The 16,967-nt window shown below is 34.0% G+C and overlaps 1 protein-coding gene across 1 annotated transcript in view; it reads left to right on the top strand.

Moving 5' to 3' along the window:
* Positions 1 to 496: 496 nt before the first annotated feature.
* Positions 497 to 16,967, top strand: part of MYO3A (myosin IIIA) — a 196,015-nt gene continuing 179,544 nt past the window's right edge. Inside the window, exons 1-3 of the mRNA XM_081149403.1 lie at positions 497 to 581; positions 13,491 to 13,675; positions 16,444 to 16,578. Of these exons, the coding sequence (XP_081005529.1) occupies positions 13,508 to 13,675; positions 16,444 to 16,578 (303 nt within the window). The 5' untranslated portion in view covers positions 497 to 581; positions 13,491 to 13,507. The remainder of the gene's footprint in view (positions 582 to 13,490; positions 13,676 to 16,443; positions 16,579 to 16,967) is intronic.

Genomic DNA, 16,967 nt, shown 5'->3' with positions numbered 1-16,967 from the left:
GACATCATTTCAACTTGCTCAACAACAGCCTTGTTCTGTTCCCCGGGAGTTTCTGTTTGCACCTTGCTAAAATGTTCCTATGAGAAATGTGTAAAAAAAAAAAAGAAGTTTTTAAATTTTATTATTCTCAGGATGGTAATTGGACGTAAGCCTTGACGTATCCGTTGTAATGGTACTAATTTTTCTTTTTTAAAGATTTTTGAAAGCCCCCGAAATCCTCATGGGTTTTGACGTCTCTGGTTTTCTTGGTGATTGCATGAGTGCCCTCAAAGCCTCTTAAACATTTTTATGATTCACATGGATCCAGTAGAACAACCTCAGAGCTCTTTTATGCAGGCACGGGAAATGAGGAGCTTTGTGTTCCATGTTATGTAAAAATGCTAAAACTGAAGAGTAAATTATAGTCTTGCCATACTGCCTAGATGTTTTTAAGTCCAACTTCTAATTACTTTCCCCAGATCCTGAATGCTTAGGCCTTTTTTGTTGTGTGTTACAGGCCCAGGATCACAGCTGCTGCCTGGACACTTCCTCTGTCTTGATAGCTGAGCATTATTATGCGTTACTTTCAAGCTCTGCTAAAGGTAGGTAATAACGTTGACAGATTTTCTGGATTTGCTGGAGCCTAAGTGCCAAGTTTTGACAGATAAATGAGGGTGCATGTTATTCGTGCCATATTGATTTTTATTACATTATCAAAGATAATTGTTTTTAAATGGGAAAATTGAGAGATGTATTAGCTTTCAAAGATAACCTGCTCTTTATGAATATATTGATGTGATATCTGGCATATGAAAAATTACTCTCATTTGTCTCAGTCCTTTTTTATTATTGTTGGGAGCAAAAAAAAAGTGCAAAGTAAATGATTCAATTTGGTGATCTCTTATACCAGCTTAGTATATTTGCTAGCAGAGATTTTGGTCACATCACATAACAGGATAGCATCATCCTGCACTTCCCTTTTCAACTGTGTTTTTCCAAGCCTATTTTTGTGTGCAAATATTCTTTGAAAAAGAACTTTTATCTATCAAATTCAAAATATTTGAAAGTCCATTAGTTGTTACTAGTAGTTTGATAAATAAGTATTTAGAAGTGAAAATGTACTTTACATTATATAAGTGTAAATTATATAAAGTTTTTATGTAAAAATGTTTTATCATTTTAATAACTTCTGCAATATCAGTACTCTAATCTAGTCATTTCTAACTCTTTTTTTTTTAAAAAAAAACAAGGATCCCTTCATTAGTTTTTCCCCCTGGAGTGATAATTTGAGAGCTGTATAATTTAAAAACAAACAAACAAGGATCCCCTTGTTAGTTTTTTCCCCCCTTTGACTGATAATTTGAGAGATTGTATCTAATAAACAAACTCTCTTTTCTTGGTAATAAGAAACAAGCTCAGATATCCATTAGCGGGTTAATAGGAGATTTCCATTAGGCTTTCAAACTAATTCACAGAAGACCCCTTACCACTTTGGGTGCACATAGGGAGTCAGGAACCTCCAGCTGGCAAGTATTATACTCTTTTGAACTGAAATCATGATCATTGAACACCAAATTTCTACCATGGACTTTAACTTGGTTTGTTTCTTGACTTTATCATTTACCAGCATTATGACCTTAAGAACTCTCTCTAATACTCAGTTTTCTTTTTTGAAAATAGGTGTTACAGTGATGTCTTTCTGCAAGATTTCTTATGAGTATTAAATGACCCAATGCCTGTAAAAGCATAAGCACAGTAGGTTCCTGGCATATAGCAAACAGTGAGAAAAATGCTAGCTCCTGTTGTTACCCATTTTTCCTGCTGTCTGAGGGTGATTACACCCTGTGGATAGGTTTACGTTTATTGGCTATTTTTTGCCAGAGAACACAAAACCCCAGGTAAAAGTCATAGGCAGATCGATAGCATAAAGGTTGAAATTGGCCTTCAGATATGCTTATTTGGTTCAGCTCATTGCTTTAATTGAATACTTTAAAATTATTTACCAATGTTTTAAGATTAGTAAATTTTACATATATTCCCAATGTCCTAGTTTCTCCTGAAAAACAAGAGGACCAGGCAAGGCAGGGCTTGCAACTGCCAGCGCGGAGGCCAGGATGTGGTTTTCCACTTTGGATGGGACTCATACTTTCCACTTGGCCACAGTGCCTTCACTGCCTGCTTTTATTTCATCCAGACCTGCTTCATTCATGTATTTTACCTCCCTTGCCCCTGCAGACATTTTCATTTTGTGATTTTTGACTCAGATATATACTCAGATATATCCCTTACTAATTTGTGTGGCCAAGTTAGTAAGAGATACAGGTAACTGTGTGGCCAAAACTATAACCCAACTTTGATGCTTTTTAGAAAAGGAGAAGAGTAATCTTGTATTATGATTTACAAAGCATTTCCTCCTAACACTCATTTGAAACATACCAATTCTGAGAGTTCAGACAAGCATCACTATTCCATTTTATAGCTGTGGACAATGAAACATAGTGTTTGGATGACTTGAAGTTCTCACAAATGCCAGTTTTTAAATATGGAGCATTTTTCTAGGAAATGATAGCCTTTCTTTTGGTTCCAGCATTTATTTTCAGCAAGTACTTTTATCCCTATAATTACAAAATGATAAAATGAGTGGTAGAAAGAATACATGTATAAAGTACATAAGTAGCCTTTCCCCCCAACCCTGTCTACAAAACATTTTTTAAAAATACATATTTATTGATTTCAGAGAGAGGAAAGGAGAGGGAGAGAGAGATAGAAACATCAATGATGAGAGAGTCATTGATCGGCTGCCTCCTGCACGCCCCCCCCCCCCCACTGGGGATTGAGCCTGTAACCCGGGCATGTGCCCTGACCGGGAATGGAACCTAATGGCCTGGATCCTAGGTCGAGGCTCAACCGCTGAGCCACGCCCAGCCGGGCTCTACAAAACATTTTGAAGTAAATTGAAGGGAATAAAATATTGGTTGTGGCTTATTCAGAAGGACCATATTAAACCCTGCTTTATGTTATTGAAAAGCTGAAAAGTATATGTGTCTAGTTCATCTAGTCTGTAGTTAAGCTAGACCAGAGGTTTTTGTGAGTCTGTGTTTTAAAGTTCTCTGAGAAAGGAGCTGCCCAAAACTTGTTTAGTGATTCAGCCTATTGTCTCTGGAAGCTTGTTTTATATGGAGAACTCACATTTTGCAGGCTTTATTTCTTTAATAATAATACCGAGAGAATAATCTATAGAATAAATTAATCAGAGGTAGTTTATTTGTGGATGTAATAACTGTATGTGACTATGTATGAGAGAAGTTCAGGGCAGCCAAGCAGAGGATTGGGGGAAACATCTAGACAAAGACATCAGGAGGTCCTGCAGCGGAAAAGAGTTTACAATGTTTTAAGAACAATTAGAAGGCAGTTGAGGCTCAAGTCCCTATGAATGGTGAAGAGGAACATAGGATGAGCTTAAGGAGGTGAGAAAGGGCCATATCATTCCAGGTCTGGAGGTCATGGTAAGAATGTGGATTTTGAAGGATTTCTATCAGGAAAATAATGTGATCTGATTTCTGTGTTGAGATCATTCTGTCTGCTCTGTGTGGAGAGAGACAAGTTCTGTAGCTGACCTGCTGACATTGCACTGTCTCTTCCACTGTAGGCAGGAGCTCCTTTTGAATCTAACATAAACCTTATTTAAGCAGCTTGGCAAAAAGGAAGGACCTTTGAATAATGTTCTACAGCAAATGTATATAGAATGTTTTTTAAAAATGAGAATCACAGTATTCAAATATTGCTTGGTTTTGAGTAGAGCCATCTGCTACTTTTTTAGTGTGTTCTATATCATGGGGAAGTTGCATTTCATTGAAAAATGGCGTTGTCTGAATATGTTTTGGAATAGTTAACAATTGAGCTGATTAATGTTTGTGTTATATTAGAAAGGAAAGTGTGCTCATGTTCATTTATGAAGTGGTTACCCCTAAATTGGGTTTCAGGCCCCTACCACTGATAAATTTGGTCTTTACATCTGAAGTATTATGAGATACTTGGAAAGAGTGATTCTTTTCTGGCATTAACTGATCTACCCTTCTCAGAGATTATATGAGTTAAGAATTAAGTGTTAGGAGTGTGAGGGTTAATTAATGTAAACCTACCAAGAAAAATCACTTTTCTTTCTCTGTTTTTTTTTCCCTTCTGTGATGTTATTTCTAGAAAATTGCCCATTTAATTTCAGTTTTCAAGTTTATCAATATAAAATTATATCTTTTAATGATCATTTTAGTTTCTGCTGTAATTCATTAGTTTCTTCATCCTTAATATTGCTTGCCTGTACCTTCTCTCTTGTTTTCTTTTTTCTTGATTAGTCTTGACAGGAATTTGTCAATTTTTAAAAATTTTTTAATTGAAGAACTATTATCTTTATCAATCCTTTAATCTATCTTATACCTTATAATATCTTTCTTTAATTTCTATTCTTATCTTTCTTTTTTCTACACTCTTTGGTACATAATTTTCAGCCTTCTTTCTAATATAATTTGAGGCTGTATGTTTTCCTCTCTGTACTGTTTCAGCTGCACCCCACAAATTTTGATGAGTAGTATTTTCATTATTGTCAATTTTTAAGTTGAGGTGTAATTGGCATACATTATATTACTTTCAGGTGTACAACATAATGATTCCATATTTGTATATATTGTGAGATGGTCACCACAACATGTCTAATACCCGTCAGCATACATAGTTACAGAATTTCTTTTTCTTGTGATGAAAAAAGTTTTAAGATCTTAGCAGCTTTCAAATATGCAATACAGGAATGTTAACTATAGTTGCCATGCTGTCCATTGCATCCTCATGACTTATTTGTTACCTGGAAGTTTGTACCTTTTGACTTCCTTCACCCATTTTGCTTCCCCACCTCTAATCTGTTCTCTGTATTTATAAGCTTGTGTTTTTTCCCCTGTTGTTGTTTTGATTTAGATTCCACCTATAAGTGAAATAGTATTGTATTTGCCTTTCTCTGTGTGACTTGTTTCACTTAGCATAATGCTCTAAGGGTCCATCTATGTAGTCACAAATGGCAAGATTTCATTTCTTTTTTTTAATCTTTATTGTCAAAAGTATTACAGATTTCCCTTTTTTCCCCCATTGCCCACTTCTGCCCCTCCCCCGCCCCCTGCCTTCACCACACTATTGTTTATGTCCATCGGTTATGCATATGTGCATATAAGTTCTTTGGTTAATTTCTTCTCATCCCTGCCTTCCCTCTGAGATTCATCAGTCTGTTCCATTCTTCTATGTCTCTGGATTTATCTTATCAGTTTATTTTGTTCTTTAGATTCCACAGATGAGTGAGATCAGTGATACTTGTCTTTGTCTGACTGGCTTATTTCACTTAGCATAATGGCTGAATAATATTAATATATATTATATCTCACATTTTCTTTGTCCATTCATCCTTTGGTAGACACAGGTTGTTTCCATATCTTGGCTATTATAAATAATGCTGCAGTGAATATGGGGGTGCATATATTTATTCAAGTTAGTGTTTTGGGGTTTTTTTTGGATAAGTACTCAGAAATGGAATTGTTGGCTAATATGGGAGTTTGATTTTTAATGTTTTGAGCGACCTTCTACTGTTTTCCATAGAGGCTTGCACCAACTTACATTCCCACCAACAGTGTACAAGGCTTTCCTTTTCTCTACATTTTCTCCAACACTTTATTTCTTGTTTTTTTGATAGCCATTCTAACAGGTGTGAGGTAATATCTCATTGTGATTTTTACTTATATTGCCCTGATGTTTAGTGATGTTGAGCATCTTTTCATGTACTTGTTGGCCATCTGTATTTCTCTTGTGGAGAAATGTCTATTCAGATGCTCTGCTCATTTTTTAAATCAGATTTTTTTGTTGTTTTTTTTCTCTTAGGTCGTGTCAGGAATTCTTTATGTATTTTGGATATTAACACCTTATCAAATATATGATTTGTAAATATTTCATCCCATTTTGTAGGTTACCTTTTCATTTTATAGCTGTGCATAAGGATTTTAGTTTGATGATGACTTGTTTATTTTTGCTTTTGTTTCCTGTACTTTTGATGTCATATCTTCAAAAAAAATCATTTTCAATACCAGTGTAAAGGAGCTTACTGCCTATGTTTTCTTCTAAGAGTTTTGGGTCTTATAATCAAGTCTTTAATACATTTTGAGTTAATTTTTGTGTATGATGGAAGATAGTGGTCCAGTTTTAATTCTTTCGCATGTGACTGCCCAGTTTCCCAACACCATTTATTGAAGAGCCTGTCCTTTTCCCATTGTATATTCTTGGCTCTTTTGTCATGAATTAGTTGACCATATATGTATAGGTTTATTTTTAGGCTCTCTATTCTGTTCCATTGATTCTGTGTCTGTTTTTATGCCAATACTGCACTGTTCTGATTACTATAGCTTTGTAAGCTAGTTTGAAATAAGGAAGCATGATGCTTCCAACTTTGTTTTTCTTTCTCAAGATTGTTTTTTTACTTATTCAGGGTATTTTATAGGATTGCTTTTAGGACTTTTTGTTCTGTACAAACTTTACGGTTATTTGTTCTATTTCTATGTAAGCTGCCCTTGGAATTTTGATAAGGATTGCATTGAATCTATAGATTGCTTTGAGTAGTATGTGCATTTTAACAATATTAATTCTTCTAATCCATTGGCATAGATTTCCAATTTATTTGTGTCTTCAGTTCCTTTCATCGTATCTTACAGTTTTTATTGTATAGGTCTTTTATCTTTTTCTGTTAAATTTATTCCTACATATTTTTTGATGCAATTGTAAATGAGATTGTTTTCTTAGTATCTCTTTTTGATAGTTTTTTATTAGTAAATAGAAATGCAACTTATTTTTGTATATTGATTTTTGTATCCTGCAACTTTACTGAATTCATTAATGATTTCTAATATTCTTTTGGTGGACTCTTTAGTTTTCTATATGTAATATTATGTCATCTGCAAATAGCGACAGTTTTACTTCCTTTCCAATTTGGATGCCTGTTATTTCTTTTTCATGCCTAATTGCTATGTCTAAGACTTCCAGGACTATGTTGAATAAACATGGTGAGAGTGGGCATCCCCGTCTTGTTCCTGATTTCTGAGGAAAAGCTTTCAGCTTTTCATTGTTGAATATGATGTTAGCTGTGGACTTATACATGGCCTTTATTAATTTGAGGTACATTTCCTCTATACCCTTTTTGTTGAGAGTTTTTATCGTAAATGGAGGTTAAGTTTTGTCATATGCTTTTTCTGCAACTATGGAGATGACTATATGATTTTTATTTTCACTTGTTAGCGTGGTGTATCACATTGACTGCTTTGTGGATGTTGAAATTATTGTTTTAAGTTTGTTTTAAAGTTGTCATTGTGATTCGGCTTTGACTCTTGAATTGTTTAGTAGTGCTTTTTAAAATCTTACATTGTATAGGTTTTTAAAAAAGTATCTTTTCATTGTTGATTTCTTATTTAACTGTGTTGCAGTTATATATTCTCAGGGAGAATATTTACTTATTTTTGGTTACAGTCATACCAGAAATCATTTGACCCCATAAGAGAAGTTGTATTTCTGGTTTCTCTGTTTTATTCTATTGGTCTTTATGTCTGTCTTTATGGCAGTACCACACTGTTTTGATTATTGTAGCTTTATAATAAGTTTTGAAATCAAGAAATGTGAGACCTCCAACTTAACCCAAAATGGGTCAAAGTCCTAAACATAAGAGCTAAAACTATAAACTTAGAAGAAAATAGGGGGAAAGCTTCATGATATTGGATTCAGCAATGAGTTCTTAGATATGGCATCAAAGTACAGGTAATAGGAATAAATAGGTCAATTGGACTTCACAAAAATGAAAAATTCTTGTACATCAAGGGACACTATCAACAGAGTAAAAAAATAACCCACAGAATCAGAGAAAATATTTGCATGTCATAAATCTGATAATGGGTCAATTTCTAGAATATATAAAGAACTCCTACCACACAACAACAATAAAATAATCAAATTTTCTAAATGGGTTATTGGAGGTCCTTTGCAATTCCATGTGCATTTAGGAAGAACCAGTTCTTGGTTTTGTTAATTTTCTCTTGTTTTTTTCTGTTCTCTATTTTATTTATCTCTGCTCTGATCTTTATTATATCCTTACTTTTACTACCTTTGGGTTTAATTTGTTTCTCTTATTCTAATGTTAATTAAGGTGTAAAGTTAGGTCATTGATTTGAAATATTCCTTTTTTTTTTTTCTCCTTTTTTTAACATATGCTTTTACAGCTATCAATTTGCCTCTAAGCTTTGCTTTTGCTATATCCCATAAGTTTTTCTAGGTTGTATTTTTTTATTATTTGTTTTAAGATATTTTCTAATTTTCCTTATAATTTCTTGTATGACTCATTGGTTAGCACTTTGTGTTTTAATTTCCACATATTTGTGGGTTTTCCAGTTTTCCTTCTGCTCTTGATTTCTAGTTTAATTCCATTTTTATTGGAAACAATACTTTGTAAATTTTCAGTCTTTTTAAATTTATGAAGACTTGTTTTGTGGCTTAACATATGGTCTATCCTAGAGAATTTTTCATGTACACTTAAGAAAAATGTGTGTTCTGCTTTTGTTGGGGGAGTGTTCTGTATGTGTGTATTAGATCAAACTGCTCTATAATGTTGTTCAAATCTTATATTTTAATATTGATCTCTGTTTCCTTGTTCTATTCATTATTTAAGGTACTATTATTGTAGAACTATTTATTTCTCCTTTCAATTCTGTCAATGTTTGCTTCATGTATTTTAAAACTCTGATGTTTTGTATATATATTTGTAATTGTTATATTGGCGTCGTGAATTGATCCTTTTGTCATTATACAATGTCTAGCATCCTTCCATTTCAACCTGAAGGACTCTCTTTAGTATTTCTTGTATGACAGATCTAGCCCATATGAAAATGAGTTCCTTCATCTTTTGCTTATTTGGGAATGAGTTCATTTCTTCCTCGTTTTTGAAGGACATTTTTGCCTGAAATAAAATTTTCAAGTGACAAGGTTTTCCCCCCTAGCACATTAATATATTATCCCACTGCCTTCTGGCTTACAAGGTTTCTGCTGAGAACTCTTGTTGAGGATCTCTTGTAAATGACAGGATCTCTTGTAAATGACAGGTTGCTTTTATCATTACTTTCAGGATTCTTCCTTTGTCTTTGTCTTTTGACAGTTCTTTTCTTCTGATACTCTTATGATGTTTATATTGATCGAATTAGTGGTATTGCAAAACTCCCTTAGGTCTGGTCACTTTTCTTTATTCTTTATTTCTTTTTCTCAAGTTCACTGATTTCTAAGTCTGATATTGAACCACTCTAAGGAATTTCTCAATTCAATTATTGTATTTTTATATCCAGAATTTCTTTTTGATTGTTTTTAAAATAATTTTTATATCTTTGTAAATACTCTCAACTGTTTTCTTTATCTCCATTTTCTGAAAAAATGGAATACGACGGCATTATTTCTTTCTTAAGTATTTGATAGAATTCATTGGTAAAACCATCAGAAAACTTTCTGTTTACTGTTCTATTCATTTGTATCAAATATTCAACAAATTCTTGTAGAGTACCTCCTCTGTGCCTGTCTTTGGAATACATTAGTGAACAACCTGAAAAAAAATTTCTGTCCTCATGGAGCTTACATTCCAGTAATGTAGAAAAACAGTGAATAAAACATAATAAACAAGAGGTGATGCAGTGTATAAAGAGGTAATAAATGCTATGAAAATAGAGCAGGTTAAGGGGGACCAAGAGTTGGCAGGAAGGACGAGGTGGAGGAGGGCAGGAAGAGATTTTAAATAGGATGATCAGGATAGTACTTATTGAAAAGAAGATTGCTGATGTAAGGCTTGAAGTTCTTGTGGATATCTGGAGAAAGAGCATTCCAAACAGGTGGAAGAGACAGTTCAGTGGGAGATCGATCATTCCTGCTATGTTAGAATGAGCATGAAAGCAGTTTGTTTTACTAAAGAAGAATTAAGGACAGGTTTACAAAAGCAGTCAGAATAATTGTTGAGATGAATGTCAAGATCTAGAAGTAAGATACTTTTTTCTTTAAATTATGGTCTGTTTTCTACCATGAAAAAGAACCCGACAGCTGAATATACATCAATTAAAAAAGATGATTTTTCATTTTTTACATGTAGCTTTGTAAGTAACTTTTAAGAATTATGGCAAATACATATATCAAAATACAGTAAATATATATGACAAAAACAGTTCTTTAGCTTACATGATTATATAATTCAGAACTTAATTATGTTTTAGTTTTATGAGCTAGAGAGTTGTTTTTTAGTCTGAGTGCTAAAGGATTAGAAAAAATATGAATATTTATTGCTGTGTGTAGAATGCAATTTACTGTAGTCATTAAATAATTAGTTTACTAACTGTGACAGTTTATTTTATTCTTAAAGAATAAACAACTGTGTATAGTGGGAAGAGTATAGTTTAGGAGTCAGAAGACTTGCTTCTACTTTAATTCTTGAAATTTTTTAATGTTTGATTTTTAGGAAGTCATTTTAGGCTTTATTTTACCTACTTGTTGTGAGTTTTGTTTGTTTTTAATGGGATTTGACTAAGTGTATTCTGAATCCAAAATGCACGTGCTTTTGCCATTCTGTGATTATTTTTTATAATGTTTTATAATAGAGCAGTGCATTGCTATAAATATTTGTCTGATTGAGAACTTTTAAAGAGGAATTTGTATTTTAGACAAACTCCTGCTCATGGTTAATGTCCAGTTCTAATACTGCTTATTTTCTCTATCTTTTCCTGATTACTTCAGAATTAATTGCTTCTTGACCTGGGCTACTATAACACTTTATGCATAGTTCTATTATTTATCACTTTTCATGCTATATAATAGTTTCAGATTTATTTATCCATGAGTTGCCTATTTTTGTATTCTCAAAACTCTAAAATACTTTGCATTCATTTGGTATTCAGTCACTTTTTAATTGAGTTTTTATACTTCTATATTTAAAAACCAATAGTTAATTCCTTATAGTTAATGTAGCAGAATTAAAATTGTGTTCAATAATATTAATGCTTGAAAGGAAGTTTTCCAGATAAAGACTGTTTCTCATGATTGAAAACTCCTGTTTCAGGCATTTAACAAGATATAAGTTGGTCTATTAGTGTAACTTTTACATTAGATGGATGGCATAAATGCTATTTTCATGATTCAAGTAGATAGATATAAGAAGTAGTTATCTTGTCATTGATTATGAAACCACAAATGTGGATGATTATTACTGATTACCTTCTACTTGTGTTTTTGAATTTCAGATGAAAGGCACAAATTTCATGAAGATAAAGAGTTCTAAGAACTATTCATGAGTGTGTTTTTATGTAGTGATGTAATTTTTAGCGGATATTCATAACCATTCACTTGATGATGTGCTCTTACATATAATGAATCAGACTATGTTCCTTTTTACTTTAATTTTAAAAATTATTTTCGGCTCTCCATAATTCTAATTTCTCTTCTCTTTTTTCAAAAACAATTGTTTGAAGAACCATATTGATTAATTTATTCAATAGCTATATTTAATATCTACTATGTGCCAGGAAAAGAGTTAGGCATTATTAGATTTTAAAGTGAGCAACATAGATAAGATCTCTGCTGTTAGAATGAACAAATAAACATTTTCCCATTAATCTAGCATTTACCGATTGCCTACTATGTGTTAGGCATTGTTCTGGGAATTGTGGACACAGTAGTAAAAAATAACAAAGTCTATATGTTCTTGTCATGGGGAAAGCTACCTTTACTTCACAGAGGTTGGTCAGGAAAGAACTGTTCTGTGAAAGTGTTGTCTGAGCTGAGAAGAAACCAAAGGAAAAGACGAATTGAGACCAAACAGCAGTTGCTGGTGATCTGAATGAAATCATTACGTTTGATGTACATTGCTTTGTAGTTTTCGAGATGAGAAGATTAAGGACTGTATTATTGGTCCCATTTTTTCAATTAATTATTAAATGAGGGTATCAGTGAGGAAGTTCTGTGGGAGTGGGTAAATATAGTAAAGAGGGAACAGTTTGAGGAGAGAAAACTTTAATGAGAGAGATCACTATAAAATAGTCACTCTAAAGAGAAGGGGATAGTCAAACCAAGGAAATGCAGTTTGTTGAGGGTGTACTTGTAGGTTTTTTATCCTGAATTTAAAGTGAAGCTAGTCAACACAGTTGTGTGGTTTTCTCCAGAGACAGGGGGTAGGTGACAGGAAGATACAGTGTTTAACCAGAGTTGGGTTTGTTTACCCCAGGAGATTATGGTGAAGAAAGAGAGGAAGAAGTATTGAAGGTGTTTGCAAGGAAGTTGCAGAATTTCAAGTTGTAGAATTTATGCCGGGAAAGAAGAAAAGAAAGAGGGAATGAAGACTGAAGAGGTTTGATAGTGAGGCATCACTGGATTGGAGGCGTGGATAAGGTTGGAAGTGGTGGTCAGACAAGTAAATTTCATGGACTGAAGTGCTGGGAGCTCTTTCTCTTTTTTTTCTTTTTCTTAATTTCATACAAATAGTTGAGTGTAAAATAGGGAGAAGGTGGAATGTAAAAAGCACTACTCAGAAGTCAGAAACCTGGGATCTTATCTCAGGTTATATATAAAATCTCCTTTTTAAAGTCTTGACCTCATTGGCCCTATTCTCCTAATTATTCCAGCCCTGTGCCAGGTACTGGGCATATAGTATTATCAGATAAAGGTCGGTACAGGATGCTGTGGGAGCACAGGGGTTGGTCATGCAACCCAAATGGGATGGAGAGTAGTCACATTTCGAGGAAGTGACATTTAAGCTAAGAGCTGAAAGATAAGTAGGAGTTTGAATTTAGCAAAGGAACCATGGGCGGAAGTGGGAAGGAATAGTGTATATTAAGATCCTCAAGCAAGAAAGAAATGACCTGAAGGATCTCCAGAGGCTGGGTTATAGTGTATGAGAGAAGTGTGGAAACATGAGGCTAGAAAATTAAGCAAGAGCCATATTTTAAAGGACCTGGTAGGGTATGTTAAAGAAATTTCTTCCCAAAAGCAATGGGGAGGGACCCATTATTGGGGTTTACATAAAGAGGTGTTATAAGACAAGATCACTTTAAAGTGGGGATTTGCTTTGATGAAGTTGAATTTTATCATCTCTAAGCATTCTAAAATGTTTCATACCTGTGTATAAAGCAGTAAATCAAAATGATTTAAATATGTACCACTTATTTTAATTGGAAAAGAATTAATAGTAATTAATATGGGACTATGTTAAACAGAAATAAAACCTTGCATACAAAGCATTATTAAATTCATATTAATCTGTTTGCAAAAAGAATCAAAATTAAAATTTCCTATGACTCTGAGTACATTTGGTTACTTATGTATATTTTCCATCATAGTGAAAATATTAGATAATTTCCCTTGAGTTTATGTGTGCCATTTAATATCCCAATCCAATGGAGATGAAACTCTGTACTTTTTCTCCCTAGTGATTTAAACTTTTGAGATGCTTCCGTTAATTGGAAAAACAATCATCTTTGATAACTTTCCTGATCCTTCTGATACATGGGAAATCACCGAAACTATCGGCAAAGGAACTTACGGTAAAGTTTTTAAAGTGTTGAATAAGAAAAATGGCCAAAAAGCAGCAGTCAAAATTCTGGATCCGATTCATGTGAGTCACATTGCTTTTATCGTGTAATTAAATTTGTTTTTGTCTGTATTAAACAGTAAAAAGTCTGTAAGTCACAATGTCCATTACAATTTGAAGAAAATATGGGGAAAAAGTGATTGTTAGATTTTCCTTATCTGTATGCTTAACGTAAAATAAGACCCAATAAATATTAGATAAATGAATAAATATATAATACAAATAAAAGCTCACAAGAGCTCAACAGTTGATTTAATATTATTTTAGATTTCAAAAAATTTTAAGAACAGACTCATGGGTCTAGAAGTAGTCCTAAAACGTCAGCAGGACCAGATTGCCTTTTCTTCTTGCATTTACTTAGGCTGCAGGAAGAATTTTTCTTAAGCCAAGTCAGAAATATTTTTAAAAATTAAATTTTGCCTCTGGCCAGTATGTCTTGGTTGCAGCATCCTCCAGTAGACTGAAAGGTCATGGGTTTGATTCCCTGTGGGGCACATACCTGGGTTGCAGGTTCGATTTCTGGTAGGGTTGTGTGCAGGAGGCAGCTGATCAATGTCTCTCACATTGATGTTCCTCTCTCTCTCCCCCATCTCCCTCTCCCTCCTTCTTCCTCTTTCTCTCTCCCTTCCTCTCTCTCTCTCTCTCAGATCAATAAAACCATTTCCTTAGGTAAGGATTAGAAAAAATTAAATTTCTTTCAGAGAAGGGAAATTAATTTTCTGGTTTGCTTAAATGTTTTCAGTGGTGTTCATTTATAATCAGGTTGAGGTTCCTTGTGAAGAACTGAATTTCATGTTCTGTCTGTTTCATACCTGTGTATAAAGCAGTAAATCAAAATGATTTAAATATGTACCTCTTACTGTACCCAGTGGGACCTCCCTTTGCTTTCCTGGTGTAGCAGTTGTGATAAGGGAACCTCCTAAGCCTTTCCTTTGCCTTGAAGAGCATTTAGAAAATTGACAAGATTCAGTTTTCTGGGAATGAGAGCTGGCTGTTTTGGAGCATTTTCAGCCCCTGGGAGATACGTAGCTCTCCCATAGCACGTGGATGAGTGGGAATGAGCTTAGGGACCACATAATCCCCAGACTTCTATTGAGAGCCACTCCTCCAATTCTACGGCTCTTGCACACGTAATGGGAGTGTGGCCGGATGTAAGTGATGTGATTTGTGGGTGGGGGACATCGGAGTCCTAGCCCTCACCCCAGTTCACCCACTAACAAACCGGAGGACACTGCAAAAGGTCTCTGGGCCTCTGTTTGTTCATCTCATGATTGATTTTTTTGATAGTTTATTTCTACTAAACCCATGCTGACTACAGTGTTTCATATTATTCTGAGTAAAGAAGAAAGAGAGTGGTTTTCTTTTAAGTAATTAGGTGATAGTGAGGAAAAGTAATGAGCAGCACTATGCTCAGCCTTAACTGATGCTGAATGTCTTCTCCTTCCCCGCTTGGAAAGTTCTCACCATTTAAACTGAGGGAAGAAGGACCCAAGTGAAGCTGTGCCGGAGCGACCACTCTCTCCTCTAGTCTTTGCAATTAGGGGTTGGGCAGGATCCCACTGTCTGATGCTATAATCAGTGTCTCTCTCCCATTCCCTGCTCCTTAGTGGAGAACAAATGGCTTTCATAATATACTCATGTTCGGTGTGCTCCTAACCTAATAAATCATGCTTTATTGTATGGCTTTAATGGAACATACTGATTGCATAGTTTTAGTATGAAATTTGTTCTTTTGCTGCTTTTATTCTTGTCAGAGTACCTATGTGGTTTTCTAAGAATTATTTACTCTTCATTCATCATGTCACAAGTCGAATAAAAGAGATTTATAACCAAGAGATTATAATCTAAATAAAATAAATTTAAATGCATCCAAGCATTTCACAGAGTGGCTTTTTTATTAAAAGGGTCTTACTTATTATTATGGATTTTGAACTAGTAAAATTTCTCTCTAAGAAAAAGATGGAATGTGCAGGATTGCAGTTTAGTCCTGGATCTTGTACTAACCAGCTCTGTGACTCTAACTTCTCTGAGCTTTAGTTTCTTCCTCTCAAATTAGAGCTATGGACTAAAATTCTTTCCAGTTCTGTGATTCCATGATCTGTCTTAAAACAATGTGAACATTAAATATTACTGTAAGTACAATATAAGAAAGCTTTCTCTTATTTATTCCTCTCCGAGTTGTTTCCTGTATGTGTGGTTTTCTAGAAACATGACTAAGTGGCTATTTTGCATTTTTATCGACAAGATAACAACCAGTTCTTCTTGTGCTGAGTGGGCCTTTAGCTAACTAAGGGTTTTATGCCATTTTATATAATTTTAGTGTATTTTACTTTTTTGGAAAGGTAGAAATTTATTGTTTGTATAACTAGTTTTTGATAGCTCCTAAATATCCTGTATTTCAAAGAAATAAAATGAACTAGCTAAAAGTCTTTATTTCAAATCAATGGCTTTGCCATTGAAACATAGTTAACACTACAAAGAAAAGGAAATCATCTGTAGTAGTTCTCCATATATGCTTCTTTCTAATTACATACCAAAATAGCCTTTTATTTATCCCTTTTTAATTCAATGTAATTAACATAATTGGAGATGTATTTGATTAACAGGAGAATCCCAATCTTTCCCTTTTAACAATGTAATGAGAAATTTCAATGCATAGTACTGAGCACAACAAAAACTATGATGACCTTGTTTTGACAAAATTCAATTCACTATTTGGTGTCTATAATATGTGTCTTTGACATTATTCATGCTTTTCTCACAGTTCTCTTCCCATGACTTTTTGAAACTAGGATATTGATGAAGAGATCGAAGCCGAGTATAATATCTTAAAAACTCTTTCTGACCACCCTAATGTCGTCAGATTCTACGGGATGTACTTCAAGAAAGATAAAATAAATGGAGATAAGCTTTGGTTGGTTCTTGAGGTAAGTGTTTCAACATTCTTTTATGGGTAGAAATTTGCAATGTGGCCTTGGAATGACTTCATGTTTATGTAACATCAATACCACAAAGCAGTTCTAGTGTGTTCCTGACTCGTCACATCCTCAGTGGAATGTTGTGCCCTGTTCTGGACTTGTCAGCTTAAGACACATTGGAAATTAAGGAAAACCCACAAAGATTATTAAAAATTAAAAGGAAACATCTCCACAATAAAAAGACTAAAGAAACTAAGATTATTTTTCCTTGCAGAAGAACAAGCTTAAAAGAGACTTCATTATAATATTTATTTATCCATCCTTTTTTTTTTAAACTAACAAGTACTGAGGCTGTGTGCCAGGTGCTAGGATAGAAGGGAAAATTAAGTGAGGCTTCA

This window comes from Miniopterus schreibersii (genome assembly GCF_964146895.1).
Source record: "Miniopterus schreibersii genome assembly, chromosome: 1".
In the NCBI taxonomy this organism is placed as follows: Eukaryota; Metazoa; Chordata; class Mammalia; order Chiroptera; family Miniopteridae; genus Miniopterus; species Miniopterus schreibersii.
The sequence above is the reverse complement of the archived record's forward strand: the minus strand, read 5'-3'. Positions and strand labels throughout refer to the sequence as shown.